The following is a 15,930-nucleotide window of genomic DNA, read 5'->3' on the forward strand; positions in this document are numbered from 1 at the left end:
AGGTATTTAGTACTACGTTAATACTAATATATAACTTATAATAATATATATAAAATAATTATATTGTGAGTTTATTTGTTTGAAATATTTTAAGTTTGAAATGTTTAATGGGAGTTCAAAGCAGTTTGTATTGTTAGACTATAATACATGTCCTTTCTTAATTTCCAGTGAGCGGAGCAACTTTTCCATAAACAAACTTCTGATGCTGACCCAGAGGATGTAGTGGTAGTACCAGAGATCCATTGCCCCCATCAGACAAGATTCTTACTTTGTTCAGACACCTCACCTTTGAATGACTGGGATCTTGATCTTCAGACACCTGATATTATACAAATATTTTAATTTCTTTGGAGCTCTAGATTAAAACAAACACAGTTCACAAGTGAAAAAATGAAAGAAGAGAAAACATGCAGTGTATTAAAAACGAAGTCAAAGATTTTGCCTGCATAAAAAATGTTTTCAGTTTCAAAGACATTTTATTCAGTTTCAATTTATATTTTCTTAAGTTTCTTGAAAAATTACACACACACACACACACACACACACACACACACACACACTGCAGAGGCGCTGGTACTGATGTAAACGTCGACAGCTGCACTTATCACGAGGGCTCAGCAGACAGTCGTTATGATTCAAGGGTGACAAGTTATTAGCGTGATAAGTTATAACGTATCTTATTTTGAATGTGACTGTATATTCAAGCAATCACAATGCCTAAATATAGGTTAAAGAGTGGGAGAGTGACTCAAGTCTCAAAACGTGAATTATTGTGGAGTGAGATGACACGAAGAGCATATTTGAATTAATCATAACCTAAACTAAATATGTCGGTTTATACGATCATGTAGTTTATCTTTTAAACATCCAGATTGATAAATCCTTGAAAACTGCTAGACTTGATTAGTTAGTTCATATTTTCCCCCAGCACATAATGTACAGTACTAAATGTACTGTATCTGACAATGACCGATGCCATTTTACAAGCACGCTGTCAATCACTGCACTGTCAACTTTAGCAATGTAAAGCCTTTTTACCATGCTTTTTCTGTGTCCAGATTTGACTGTAATAATAATGCAAAAATTGTGAGTTCAGATGAACATTTTGGGGTATTTCAGGCAAATCCTAATACATGCAAATAATTATGACTGAAAATAGTTTCCAGTAACTAGGGCATACACATTCATGGATATATAGGGCTATACAACAATCTAATGGTGTAAAATTATAGAGCGACACGAAGGTAAGCACATTATAGTTGTTATTATTTTTTTAATTGTCAGATTATAATTCAGTATCATTGAATGACACCGTTTTGAGTTGACTGGTGTGCGCATGAACGAGTGTGAAATACCTGCTAATTACGTTGCTTTTTCCTATCACTTACGTTGGGCACTTTTTGCATTTAAACTGGATTATTCTGACTGCCGACATTGAAAATCATGCATGTGTTGTTTCGAGGTTATTACGTTTTGACAGTGTCTACTTGCATATTTTATTCATGTTCGGTAGCCTAATTCTCTTTAATGTAGACTATTTGCCCCGATTTGATCCGTTTACCTGCGGAATTTATCTTATTTATAATTTATATTAGCCTATTTTGTCGTCAATATTTTGTTTTAAGGAGTTAAAATGTCCCTTATCAACCTTGATTTACATATTCCATCACATTATTTTGACAGTTAAAGTTTTGGGCGGTTTTTGGGCGGGGTTTTGTGAGCTTTTGGGCTGGAAATCGTCCATCCAATCTGGCAACACTGGTGACAGCAGCAGTTTTCAAACTGAAGTCAGTCACACAGAAGGGAGAATGGTGCTGGTGCTGACAGGTAATCAAGGAAGTAGAGATGAAACCATAATGTTGTTGTGAATAGGGTCGAGGGTAAAGAAACGAAATATAGCAAAATATATGAGAAATGCAAAATTGTTTATTTACTATAATTATCCAAAATCATGCGTGACCGTATGGTTGATATGTCTGTAAAGGACATCATATAGCATATATATTGTCATTCATCTACATATATTATAAAGACGCTTAAATATATTTTTTTGTCTTTGTGGACCCTGAAGGTTATGAAATGTATCCAAGATACTAATAAAGTTAAAGGAATGTTTATTATTGGAAAATAACTAAGAAATAGTTCTCTGAATTTAAATCAAGATTTACCATGGACTGACAGCTCAACCGTACGGTAGAGTTTTATATAAAACATAAATTTAAAAAAAAAAGTGCCTGGGGCTATTTATTACATGTCTACTAATAAGAATTTGAAGTTAAATAATTTTTTCATTAGCTCCTTTTAGGGGTGAAAGTTAAAGGGTTAAAAAGACTTCTTCCTTTAATAAGACACCTGAGCTTGTTTGCCTTTAATAAATTTTAAGCTAAAGAGTGAAATCACAGAGAATCTTTCCTTTAAAAAGAACTAACAGTGAATTCAAAACCCCCTGCGAACTGTTGGATGGGAATCACTGAGCTGCAGCATTATAGTCTAATTATATCTGTTTTGTAGTTTATTACAGTTTGACAGTCTGACTGGCAGAAAGTAATATCTGCTCATACTCTAAAAGCAATGTTGAGGGACTGATTTTCAGTAAGCAAAACAGTGGATAAAATATAAAAAATTATCATCTACATGTCTTTTGCTTCAAAGCAAACACGCAGAAACTTTAGTTTAGAGGCTTATTCATTTACAAACTTTATCCAAAAACAGCAAAAAAAGAGAGAAAACGTTCTTCAAAATGGTGAATTGGCAAATATTTTAGTGAAAACTTGCTGAAAGACTTTTGTTTGCAGGGCTGTCTGTTTGGAAGAGGGTATCTATCGGAGCTGAAGTTGATTACTAGTGTCTTACCCTTGAAAAGATGCTTCTATCGATGCTCAGAGAATACAAATGCAGTCCGTTATAGTCTGTGCCCTTTTACATTCTCCATTACAGTAGTTTTATGGAAATATCATTACTTTCTAATTAGAAAAGGGAAATATATCAGTGTGAGGCACTTGTACTCTGCTGTTAAAATCATTTAAGGTTTCTCTGTAATGATCAATGTAGAGCCCAAAGGCTCAATTAAAACAAGCATTTAAATGTACCGTATTCCCACAACTAATAAACCTTCCAAGGCCTCAAGAATATCAAGGACACACTGGAAATCAGTGCTCCAAATATACATGTCCCTGGTATATAAACAAATATTTATTTAGCATGAGTGCTTGTGATTGTTTTTGGGCAAGTAGATATGTAGGATGGTGTTGTTTATAGAAATATTCACCTGTTGAAAGAAGGCTAGTGCTACACAAGGCATGTGGCCATCCCTGAACTGCTGACCTGTGTTAAAAGGGTGTAATTGTCTTTTTACTGTGGCCACTAAATCTCTGAGTGCCCTCACCGTGCTATCACAACATTCTGCCGATGGTCGTCGCCAAGCAACCGGCGTGGAGAGCTAACACTTCTTTCTTTATTTATTAATTTAGCTTTTGTGATTGTTGCCCTCTGCAACAAAGTGCTTCAGATGGATTGGCTGTTTAGTCTCAAAATTCTCCATGTTCAGAAAATATCTGCAAAACCATGGAAGAGGGTGTGTGTATAAAGGAAATGACTAGGAAATAGCAACCAAAATTGTAAACCGCATTCCCCTGCCATGTGGAATAACAAGCCAACCCTAAAGAAATTCCAGATTCTGATGGTTTTGCGCTGGTGAAGTTGGTCTAGTTGACTGGCTGGACTACCAGCTGGAAGAGTCGAGGACAAGCATGTACATTCACTGGCACAATGGCGTTTTGATTTTACAGTTTTTTAAGGCAATTGGTTACATTATTTTATTTTATCTTGAATTTAAATGTACAATTTTGGTTGAACTTACTCAATGTTTTTTAGTTGTATTGGTTCAATTAAATACAAGTCTGTGTTTTTGAGAAAGAGGCTCAAATTTATGTTGTACTAGCACAGAACAAGCAAGCCGTTACCGTTCACTCAACGAGCAAAAACAACAAATATTACAGTCTTAATACTGTACATGCATCCACCTATGAACTAACCAAAAGCTCTAGTCTTCAGCACAGTTGTAACCACAAAACATCAACAAACATAACAGAAACTCAGGTCTTTCCCTTTACTCAAAAATACAAAATAACACAAAAGCATAGTTCACCCCAAAATAAAAAATTGCTAAAATTAACTCAGGTCATCTGACCAATGGATCCTCTGCAGTGAATGGGTGCCGTCTGAATGAGAGTCCAAACAGCTGATAAAAAACACAATCCTCAAATAATCCACACGATAATAACAGTCCATCAGTTAACATCATGTGGAGTGAAAAGCTGCATGTTTGTAATAAACAAATTAATCACTAAGACATGTTTAACTTCAAACTGTTGATTCAAGCTAAAATATGAGTCCTCCATCCATAATTTAGCTTTCTATAGTGAATTAATGGTCTGGAGTCGTGTGGATTATTGTGATGTTTTTATCAGCAGTTTGTACTCTCATTCTGATGGCACCCATTCACTGCAGAGGATTCATCGGTGAGCAAGTTACAAATTAATGCAAATTACAAATTTTGTAATGCAAATTTCTCCAAATCTGTTCAGATGAAAAAATAAACTCATCTTATCTTGGACTGCCTAAGGATCAGTAAATTTTCTGAAAACAATTTTGGCTGAATTATTCCTTTTATTACAACAGTTCCTCTCCTGATTCAGCCATGCGAAGCATGTTGAGAACAAAACACTTCCCAGCTTAAAACAACAACAAAATTATTCATGCAGTCCCAACACAAATGGATTAAGTAAACTTCAATCTTACATATGTAGGTTTACTGAACACAATGAAATTAAGTTCAATTGTGTTGCTTTAGCTTAAGCAGCAAAAAGTGTTATTCCAGTGTTTTCTGTTGTCAGAACTGGTAGACCACCTTGGGCCAGCTACCATATTCCAAAAACCAGCTTAACCTGTTATTTTCCACCAGAGGTGATCTGCTCACACTAAATATTGTGCATGGACTGCAAACAGTGTTTGAATAAACTATTTAATGAAGGTGTAACATGAGACTTTGCATTTTTAATATGAAGCGCTACTTAAATTCAGCCTCAAGTGCTTTATACCACATCATATCAAATTGTATAATTTCTCCCCTGCTCTGCCAAAAATGAACAATACACTTCAAACGTGTTGTTTGACAACACAACAGATTTCAGATGGGACGTCCAAAGCAGTTAGCAGTGCTTGAGCGTGTATCACATGATATCAGATGGGGAGGTGAGAGGAAGAGGTTTCTGCTCCCTTCTGAAGATCCCTCCCTGCTGTTAGGTGTACTCAAAATCACACAGAGAAGATCCAAGAGAAAAGTCAAGCCATTCTTCAAAGTGAAGTGTGAAAAAAAGATATGTTGAGGTTTTACTAGTCTTGCATAGATTTTGGAAAGCTCTTGCCATCTATGTGTGCAATATGCCTCTGATGGTCTAGGGGGGTCCCGTCTAAAGCTCAGATTAGGGTTTTACTTGACTAGGATCAGTCATGTAATGCTACTCAGCATGGTTCATCTAAGGGCTGTTGTTTAAGAGCTGATCAGAGGTCAGATAGTAATCCGGACACTAACCTGCAGCCATCTGCATGTATCCTGTCAATGTGCAGATCCTCCTCTCACAGGCTCCACTGGGCAGGAAGATGGTGATGATGGCCAGCAGGGAGCTGACTGCCAGCAGAGCACATCCACCTGAACACAGCACCGCACTCGTCTGCAACACACACAATACACAACATTTACAGATACTGCTGCTGTTATAAGAATTCTTTCTGGGGAATAAGAATAAGAACTCTTTCTGGGGCTTGATTGATTTTTACTACTCAAGCAATCCAAATTTAATTATTTTCCCCATAAAATGAGTTAATCTAGTCAAGATTGGTTTTAAATATGTCAAGGTAAAACCACAGATTTTTAATCAAAACTGCACTAAACATCACATGGCTAACCATGTAAAGCCTCACTGATATGATATATGATATATGATATATGATATATGATATATGATATATGATCTATGATATGATATATGATCTATGATATGATCTATGATCTATGATATATGATATGATCTATGATATATGATATATCATATATCATAGATCATATCATATATGATATATGATCTATGATATGATATGATATATGATATGATATATGATATGATATGAGTTTATTAATAATAATAACAATAATAATAGCCCGTTTTTATGTAACTATTTGTACTATGATACTATTTAGGCTGTTATTTATGGTACTATTAGGCTGTTACAGTAATTTAACAATAACAAAAATTTATTTCTCATTGCATTAACAATCTTTAAAGCATTCCGATTTTTATTTCTTCATACAGGATGCTTTATTTTACTTTGGGGTAGTCAAAACAAAGGCTGAAACAAGTTATTAATAAACAATATAAATATATTATAAATGTATGAATCTATAATAAATGTATAATATATTAATACATCAATTACATTATCATGGATAATATAAACACATCAAAAATCATATTGTGAAAAACATTTCTATAATACTGTTACAGCAAAAATTAATTAGTGTTTATACCATTTTAATAACAATAGTGTCACAGTTATGTCCAGTTTAGTTCAGTTCCTGTCATGTCTGTTATGAGTTCTCATTAGTTTCTATGGCTACTGATTAGTTATTCCTTGTCCAGCTGTTCCGGTTTAGTTCCCTCATTTACTATATATACAGTGGGTACGGAAAGTATTCAGACCCCCTTAAATTTTTCACTCTTTGTTATATTGCAGCCATTTGCTAAAATCATTTAAGTTAATTTTTTTTCCTCATTAGTGTACACACAGCACCCCATATTGACAGAAAAACACAGAATTGTTGACGTGTGGGTTTCCTAATCAAGTCCAATCAGTATAATCAAATACAGCTGGACTCAAATGAAGGTGTAGAACCATCTCCAGGATGATCAGAAGAAATGGACAGCACCTGAGTTAAATATATGAGTGTCACAGCAAAGGGTCTGAATACTTAGGACCATGTGATATTTCAGTTTTTCTTTTTTAATAAATCTGCAAAAATGTCAACAATTCTGTGTTTTTCTGTCAATATGGTGTGCTGTGTGTACATTAATGAGGAAAAAAATGAACTTAAATGATTTTAGCAAATGGCTGCAATATAACAAAGAGTGAAAAATTTAAGGGGGTCTGAATGCTTTCCGTACCCACTGTATATACACTCACTATTCTATTCTGTCCTTTGTCAGTTATTGTCTTGTGCAATGTGTTTTTCAACTCCCGCATTCTCAGTAAAGTCTATTTTGAAGTGTCAATCATTGTTTACTGGCATATTGGCTTTTTATTAAAATTAATAACTGTCCCTGCTCTCCATCCACTTTCAAAACAGCTTGGTAATTCTAGTTAATATTTTCTTTTTTCCCCCCTTTTGAACTAAAATCATAATTATTTGGCACAAATTAGAAAATTATAACAAAATTAAATTTTTTGGGCGAACTATGTACACTTACTATTAAACGCCAAGCACAGAGTCAAAGGAAAAAAACATTCAAACAGTGTAGATATATAAGGTGTGAAATCAATCAATTTTTCCTAAGTGCTTACTCCGTGGGGTCAATTTAGTGAAACAGCAAGTACTGATCCTTTAATCTACCACCTTCATCAAATCAAACGCTTCATCAGTCAAAAGGCTCACTCCAGTGCTACACAACGACCACATGCCTGGTGCAAAAACAAAAATGAACGCCATTCCAGAAAGCAGATGCCTAAAGTATGGATGTCTCTCATCTGGGCTTTTTTAAATCAGATGTTTGCTTAGAGCAGAGACGTGTCTTTGTTAAGACTATGGCACAAAACTCTAAAGAGTACCTAAAGAGTTTGTGGTACAATCCCTTAAACAAAAACGTGGAGGGTCCATATCAGAGACAGGCAATTGATCTAACTCTGATGTAATCCATATAAGCCAGTGAGGCAGGACACACTGAAATCATGAATTATTGATGTGTGCACACTGATTTGAATAGAAACTGTGACTTAACGCTTAGATGTTGCTGTGGAACCAGTCTTTTACCATAAACCTTACATTTGAAAACCAAAACAATTATCATGATATATAATTCAACAAAGTGTCAGTATACACAATAGTTAAATTGTAATTTTGGAGGTGGGGGAACCCTAAAATCTGATGCAAAACAACAAACGTACAAAAAATAGGCTGCATGATCAATCAAATAATACGCACATATGAAATGTACAATATGCAGAAAATAATACACACATATGGATATATATATATAAAACCATACTGTTTTGGATCATTCTGGTAATTTAATCCCCGTTTACAATACTATCGGTCCAAATAATCATAAAACACAACAAGATTTACAGATTTGCTTTGACCAAAAATATTTTTTATGGTTACCAGAGTTCCCCCCAAAAAAACATAGCTACTAAAGTTATTTAACTGATAAAGTAGGCTATAATAAATGTGGGATCTTCTCTGATATTTTCTTTAAATTATTTTTGGTACCAATGGCAGCTAATACAAAAGTTGCCTATAAAAATAGAGTTTAATTATAGGTGCACCCAGTGGCCCTAGTCATGCCACATTAAATCAAGAATGTAACAATACTCAATAACAATATTTTAGTATTCTAGTGGAAACTATGGTTACCATAGAAAGATTATTTTAAGGGAATGACCATGTAGCATTTATAATCTGTGTTCAGATGATGGTTTTCTGTAAAGGTGGGTCACAGGTGGCTGCCTTTCAGTGAAAAACATTCAGAGATTTCAAACTGAGATTTTCATTCTGACAGTTTGATCGCACTGCCTCTTCATTAGATCAGCTGGAGCTTTCAAATGCTGTTTTCGCACACAATACTGCAGTATCAAACTTACTAGACCAAACCAACAACAAAGTAAACAAAACATCAGTTAAAAAGCTATCAGCTGCACATCTCTTGCACAAACAATACACATAAACAACAGAATTTAGTTCTTAGGGCCGTTGTCACATTAGCGGTGCATATCAGAAAGGAATCACAATAATAATACAATTGCCACAACCAAAGCGAATTCATTACCTCGTGGTCCTAATGGCGAAGACATTATTCACATGAGTGGAAGGCTAATGAATGAAGACGAGATGGCAGATTCATAGGTGACATCTGAAACTGCAGTTTTTCCGATGATAATGATAATATTTGTAGTAATTATGACTGTTTGTGCTTATGACAACATCCTTTACAATAATGACATGTCTGCACTGGAAATAGGAAAAAATCTAATAACACAGAAAACGAAGAAGTAGAATGTCGCAGACACTCAGAAGAAACATATTTCATTCAAACAGAACTCATTCCCCTTTAAATAGTATTCATTTATTCATAGTTTTCTCAGTGCCATCTCTTGATCTCGCCATCTTTGAAGCCTTTAGACGAAATGAGCACTTGCCCACTGTGCTGTAAAACATTACCGTGTTTCATTACAACTAATAGAGATATATTAGGGCTGCAACAGATCAGATCCAGAACTAAATGGTCTCCTGAAAAATCATAAATAGGCTGTCTATGACAGGAATATTGATGACATTCATAAGTTAAACAAGCAGTTTGCATATTTCTTCCCTAATGTATATAGTCTACGTATGGCTCAGAAACGGAAATGTACTTTCTGAGGTCAATACTAATTAGTGGTGCTTGCCAAGTTTGCAATTACTTTTCAAAGTGACCAGACTTATGATTTTTCATCTAGTGGATGATAAACTGGCCAAATAATTCTATTCACTGACACTAAAAGAAGGACCCGAGTCATTTCTAGAGACCAGAATCTCTCTATAGAGACTTGGGGTGGTCTCTTTTGAGTTGGGCAACCAGCCAGAACACCACAGAAACTGCATGGCACACCCTGATAACTGGCATTTGTAACAAATTTATGTTTTGCCAAATTCATGGCAAATTTGAGGTACATTTTTAGCAAATCTGTGGCAAATTTGTATGAATATGTATGTTGTGGGTATTTATTTGTATGAGTTTGTAGGCTTTTGTACAATTTGTTTATGTCTCATTGAGGGTTAGATTTAAGGGTGGACCTTCATGCTTATTATTTTTTAATGAAAATCATACATTTTTGTACAAATCAAATCATACAAATTCCCAACCAATTCTTAATTTGCCAAAAAATATCATAGTTATGTTTTCTCATGAGATTGTTTTGACAACATAAGTTTTCCACAGGCATCAGCTTCTGTTAACAGGATGTTAATTATGCGCAGTTGAGTGACATGTCATGTGACCCACATTTAAAGCAGTCAGATTACATTTGGAACCCTGATGGTGGTGGTTGTGTGGCCTTTAAGTTAAAGGGATAGTACACCCAAAAATTAAACATCTGTCATCATTTACTTACCCTCATGTCGTTCTAAATCTGTGTGAATTTTTCTGTGGAACATAAAGATTATATTTTGAGTGCTTTTGTCCACACACTGGAAGTCAATGGTAACCAAAACTGAGCATTATTCAAAATATCTCCTTTTGTGTTCTGCCGAAAAAGGTTAAGTCATACAAATTTGGAACAACATATGGTTGAATTAAAATTTTAGTCTAGTCATTTAAGTAAATATAGAATCCAACACAATGAGCCCATTCTCATGTTGGAGAGGCAAGTTCAGGTCTGACCCATTTCATGTACCTGTCACTCTGGCTTTGTTTCTCCCCCTAATTTCTTATAATATTTTCATTTTCTGTATAAAAATGAAGTGCAAAGCACCCAAGATAAAATTAGACAAAAAGAATAAAAGAGAAATGAGCTGATGATGCAAGCAGAAACCCTCACCTATTGAAATGCTAACACAGCTTAACCATTCGCTTTCTTACTCATTATGTTTTAGCGGAACAGCTTTGCATTTGTTATGCACCAATCAAGTTATTTGTACAATATTTATTGCAAACAATTTCACGTGCACGCATGAACAATCAGCTTTGGCAAATCTGGCCCTGTGTTGCATAGACTAATTTTATTCATTCCTCACAGACCGTACTCTATCAACACACTGCCCAGAATTCAATTGTCCTTAATTAGTTTGACATTTCAGGCCTGACTTTTTCCACAACTCTTATGCGCAATAATTAAGGATTATGCTTCTGTTTGACACTAGAATATAAAATCCATGATTACAATGTGTCCCACGTTGTACTTCTGAAACTACATTATATATATGCACACAATATTCACACAACTCCAAACTCCAGCTGCTGTTCATTTACAAGAAAAATGTCTCCTAACAGCGCTGCCTCTTTCAGAGAGCAGGTTCCTAAATAGATGCTAATTATTTGCCTCTAAACACACTGCAACAGCACTGCAGAGGAAATGTGAAGGAGAGAGGTCACGCTATGATGGAAACCAATTTCTGTAACTAGATGAAAAGAAAACAAAATAGAGAAAATTATTATAAGAAACTACACATCAGACATACTGTCAAATCCATCACATGATGTACCTCACAAAACATTCAGAGTTGCATGCTAATTTGTTTCAAGTCAAGGAGAAAAATGAATGTTGCTCTCTGTAAATTCTGTAAGGCACAGAGAGAAAAATAACGTGACAAGACTCTGTATACTAGAAAGTAACACACAGCAAAAAATTTAAAAATAAGGGTGCAACAGTTACTGCATATTTTTCAGTGGCCTTGGATCTGGAAGTATTTTTCCAATTCCAATTTTCCACCAAAAGGAAAAGGAAAAAAAAAATATAGTACTCAATCTTGTATGAGTGAATTAATCACTCACCCAACTATAAGAACATTATAAAATACAATATATACAGTGGAGATCAAAATTAGAGAACAACCTACAATTTCCTAAATTTCAAGGTCACTGCTTAGTCCTATTTGAAGTTATCCTAACAGGAGTAGAAGGGATGTTTTTTTAAGCATACTTCCTAAATTATTTGTATTCTGAAGCGGAGTATAAAAAACTTAAATGAAATATTTGAAACATAAATCAGATCAAAATTATAGAACACTTATTAACACCAATAAGTTATTGGTGTTAATATGGTACCTGGTGCTAATTTCCTTAATTATATTACAAACCCTATTTAACTGGCAGCATTCCACTAATTTTCACTGAGATTGCAAGATGGCGGGCCGCTCTAAGGTGACTCTGACAGGAGGATGTCCAAATGAGGCCAAAGGGATGACCCTTTCAGCCACTGCACGAGAAGTTTGTCATACCAAATCTGTCATTTCTAGAATATAGCAGCTTTACAATTACACTAATTCATTCAAGTCCCCCTAAAAGGCTGGTTATCCATATAAGACAAATGCAAGAGAAGGCAGGATAATGCAGAGTCTCTAAATTGGGAATTGGTTCAACACCTTTGCTGAGGAGCATGTTGCGTGGAGAGAGGAGAACTGGTCCAAAGTTCTCTTCAGTGATGAGAGCAAGTTTAATTTATTTGGGTCTGTTGGGAAACATTTTGTTCGGCGTCAAACTGAAAAAAGACTGAAGCCCAAGTGCATAAAGAGGTTTGGGGGATATTTTCTGCAGCAGGAGTTGGGCCTCTTATACCACTACATGGCAGGGTGAATGCAAATGTTTATCAGAACCTCCTTCAGCAACATGAAGTTCCTTCCCTGCAAGCATCTCCCAATCAGCCAGCAATTTTCATGTAGGACAATGCCTCCTGTCACACTGCAAAATGGGTAAAGCAGTTCCTTGAAGCCAGGAACATTGAAATGAAATAATGACATGGCCGGCCCAAAGATCTAAACCCAACTGAAAATCTCTGGAAAATCCTTGGCAACAAAGTTATGGCTAAGAAACCCACTACAGTCACCGAAGAGACTGGAAGAAGAGTGGACCAAGATCACACCAGCTCAGTCTGAGAAACTGATGAGAAAGTGATGTCCTGCGGCTGCAGATGTGCTGAAGTCATTCAAAGCAAGGGTCTCTACACTTCCTACTTATTTCTGACAGCTGTAACCCTCCACAAGTTTAGTTGTAATTTTCTTTCGTGCTACAATGGTTACTATTCTCTAATTTTGATCACTGTTTTTTACACAAAATAAAGGTTTTTGTTGGAAATACCTTGGTTATTTTGTCAAACATGTTAGTAGAACAGTGGTATACCTACAACTAATATTCCTTCAAATTTTGAGCAATGAAGATTGACTACATCCATTTTTTTTTTTTAAATCAAGTATATATAGATTGTTCTATCATTTTGATCTCCACTGTAAGTCTATGTAAAATGTTCAAATGTATAAATATACAAGAAAGTGTTTGAGAATGCAGGGAAACTTCCGTTTACTTAACTTGCAGTGCTTTATGGGAATGGTTGGTTACTTCTGAACTCTTTGGCTTCATTCCCATTTTCAAGTTATCAGATTGGTGGATGTCCTTCCAGGTTTTTGAACCAATACTGAAATTATGTCCTATAATTATTTTCATGTCATGGTCAATAACTGATGCATTTTATAAATTAATCAGTAAGTATTATAAATACTTTAATAAAAAAAAACTAACCACTAAAATGTATATCCAACAAATTAATAAATTAAAAATATGTCATTATTTGCTGAAAACCCTGCCATTCTGTGTTTGACCATTTCCAAATTGTAAAGCAGGCAAATGATAATGTACAGCTTTAGAAAACTTACAGCTGAAGAATTCAGTAGGGCTGGGTTGACAATATGGATTTCTCAATTTTAATCGATTCTCATTTTAAATGAACCAATATCGAATCTTGAATCCCAAGAAGTGATCTTTAAGTCAATGCTGTTATCTGTTGATGCATGAACAAAACTTCACTAAACAATTCTGTCAATTTTATCACTAAATACAAACAAATCAATAAATACTGTGGCATGACAGATTGCCATAGCCCCTTCAGTTCAAGTGGCAGTGGGGAGCATTTTTATTTCAGTGTAAATTATATCTACAAATACACAGCAAATGTGAATTTAATAGTTTGAACTGTTGTTGTTCATTGTAACCTTTAATATGATAGTAATGCACCAACTGACATTATTCCCTGTATAGTTTATAGCTATCGGGAGATTTTCTTTCCTTGAGAAAAAATGACATGCACTATACCTGATATCCTTTATATTGAATCAAATAAAATCAAAAGCTTGTGAATCGAAATCAAAACATGAAATTTATCCACAAGTTTTATGGACTGAACTTTTTCTATATTATGGGAAGAACAGATTGAAAAACTTCAACCTGGAAAACTTCTTGCTTTGTCATACCGTTTTTAAATGGCATGATCACAGTAAATAATGACAGAATCTTCATACAGGTGAGCTATTCCTTTAAAAGTAGGAAATTATATGAAATAACCGGAATGGTTCACCCAACAGTCAAATTCATTTCAAAGACCCAAATGTCATCAACATCATCTTCACTTGTCAGTGAATGAGGACTGCTGCAGTAACAAAAAGATCTGGCTTATTATTCTGGAAGGATTTTATATTCAGTGGAATTTGCACTTGATTTACTAGACATACAGACTGGAAATCAAGGTCGAAGCCGTCTTGTTTCCATGGTGAAGCATTTTCTTATATCATAATATAATATATTTCATATATCTGAAGAGTGTGTGTGTGTGTGTGTGTGTGTGTGTGTGTATATCAGGTACAAAACTGGCTTAGCTGTAGTTAAGAGGCAGAGTGGGCAGTGCCAATGAAGAGGGAGGTGTGTTAGAGCTCAGACTCTCACTTAATGAAATAATGTCCATCAGCCCTAAAAAACATTAAGCTTCAATACACATTTATTTTCACAAAATCAAGCTCAACCCCACACACACACCCCCATATGATTATTTGTATTATCTATTAAACTAAAACTATAGAAAACATCTTTTTATAAAAGGTCAAAACAAGATGCATATTGACCAAGTCTTCTCTTGGCAGAGCAGAAAAATCTATACCAGAATTTAGTCATTCTGCCCTCTGTTGGAACTCTATAAATGTATCCGTTTTCCCTATTGCCCTTACTGTAAGAATTCAGACAACTCCTGCATGCACTTACGTTGCACAGGCCTCTTCCTTCAGGCACAGAGCAACCTCAACAGAAAACAAACAAACAAAAAAAGTGTCTGAGGTTTTTATATAGTTCAGGTCCCAGTGTACTAGGGCACCATTTAGGGTTCAGATGATCACACTAGCAGAAGCCTCTGGAAAACATCTAGGAACCCTTTCAAAAAGGCAGGGGAACTTACAAAAAGTTAATTTAAAGAGCAGGTCATATGGGTTTTTTCTTTTGCAGTTTATAACGTAGCTATCCTTAAATGAAAACAATCTGCAAAGTTGTTAATCAAAAAAGTGCATGATAAATAAAGATATTGTCTCAAAAGAGAGAGTCGATTCTGAATCGCCTTAACGAGTTGTCATATTTTCGAATCTTTTGCCCGTTACCGGTATATGTCACTGGGTAACGTCTCGGTTACGTGTGTAACCCTCGTTCCCTGAAGGAGGGAACGGAGACGTCACGTCGGAGGACCGACGAATTGGGATCTCGCTTAGAGGGACCAATCTACTTCGAGTGGAAACTAAACGAGCCAATGCACATTGGCATGCGATTATTGCATCCAGCTGCTGCTGATCACAGCGTGAGTATAAGTAGGCAGCAGATGCAGCGCATATTCAGGTTTTCGCTGAGGAGCCGAGCCGATGACCCGGCCGCTCAGCGGTGGTACAGGAGCTGTGGCGACGGGACGTGACGTCTCCGTTCCCTCCTTCAGGGAACGAGGGTTACATACGTAACCGAGACGTTCCCTTTCAGTCGGTCACTCTCGACGTCACGTCGGAGGACCGACGAATTGGGATCCTACCAAAAGGCCACAGCTACCGCCCCTTCCAGTGTCCTGTGGAAGCCATCTACGCCCCTACTTTTTGGCGTAGGCCAGGGC

The 15,930-nt window shown here is 35.7% G+C and overlaps 1 protein-coding gene across 1 annotated transcript in view; it reads right to left on the reverse strand.

Annotated features, from left to right (window-relative positions):
* LOC107587678 (transmembrane protein 211-like) overlaps positions 1-15,930 on the reverse strand; it is a 207,229-nt gene that overhangs the window by 120,613 nt on the left and 70,686 nt on the right. The window contains exon 3 of the mRNA XM_016275548.1: positions 5,594-5,732. Within this exon, the coding sequence (XP_016131034.1) occupies positions 5,594-5,732 (139 nt within the window). The remainder of the gene's footprint in view (positions 1-5,593; positions 5,733-15,930) is intronic.

This window comes from Sinocyclocheilus grahami, unplaced genomic scaffold (genome assembly GCF_001515645.1).
Source record: "Sinocyclocheilus grahami isolate Dianchi unplaced genomic scaffold, SAMN03320097.WGS_v1.1 scaffold95.1, whole genome shotgun sequence".
NCBI lineage: Eukaryota > Metazoa > Chordata > Actinopteri > Cypriniformes > Cyprinidae > Sinocyclocheilus > Sinocyclocheilus grahami.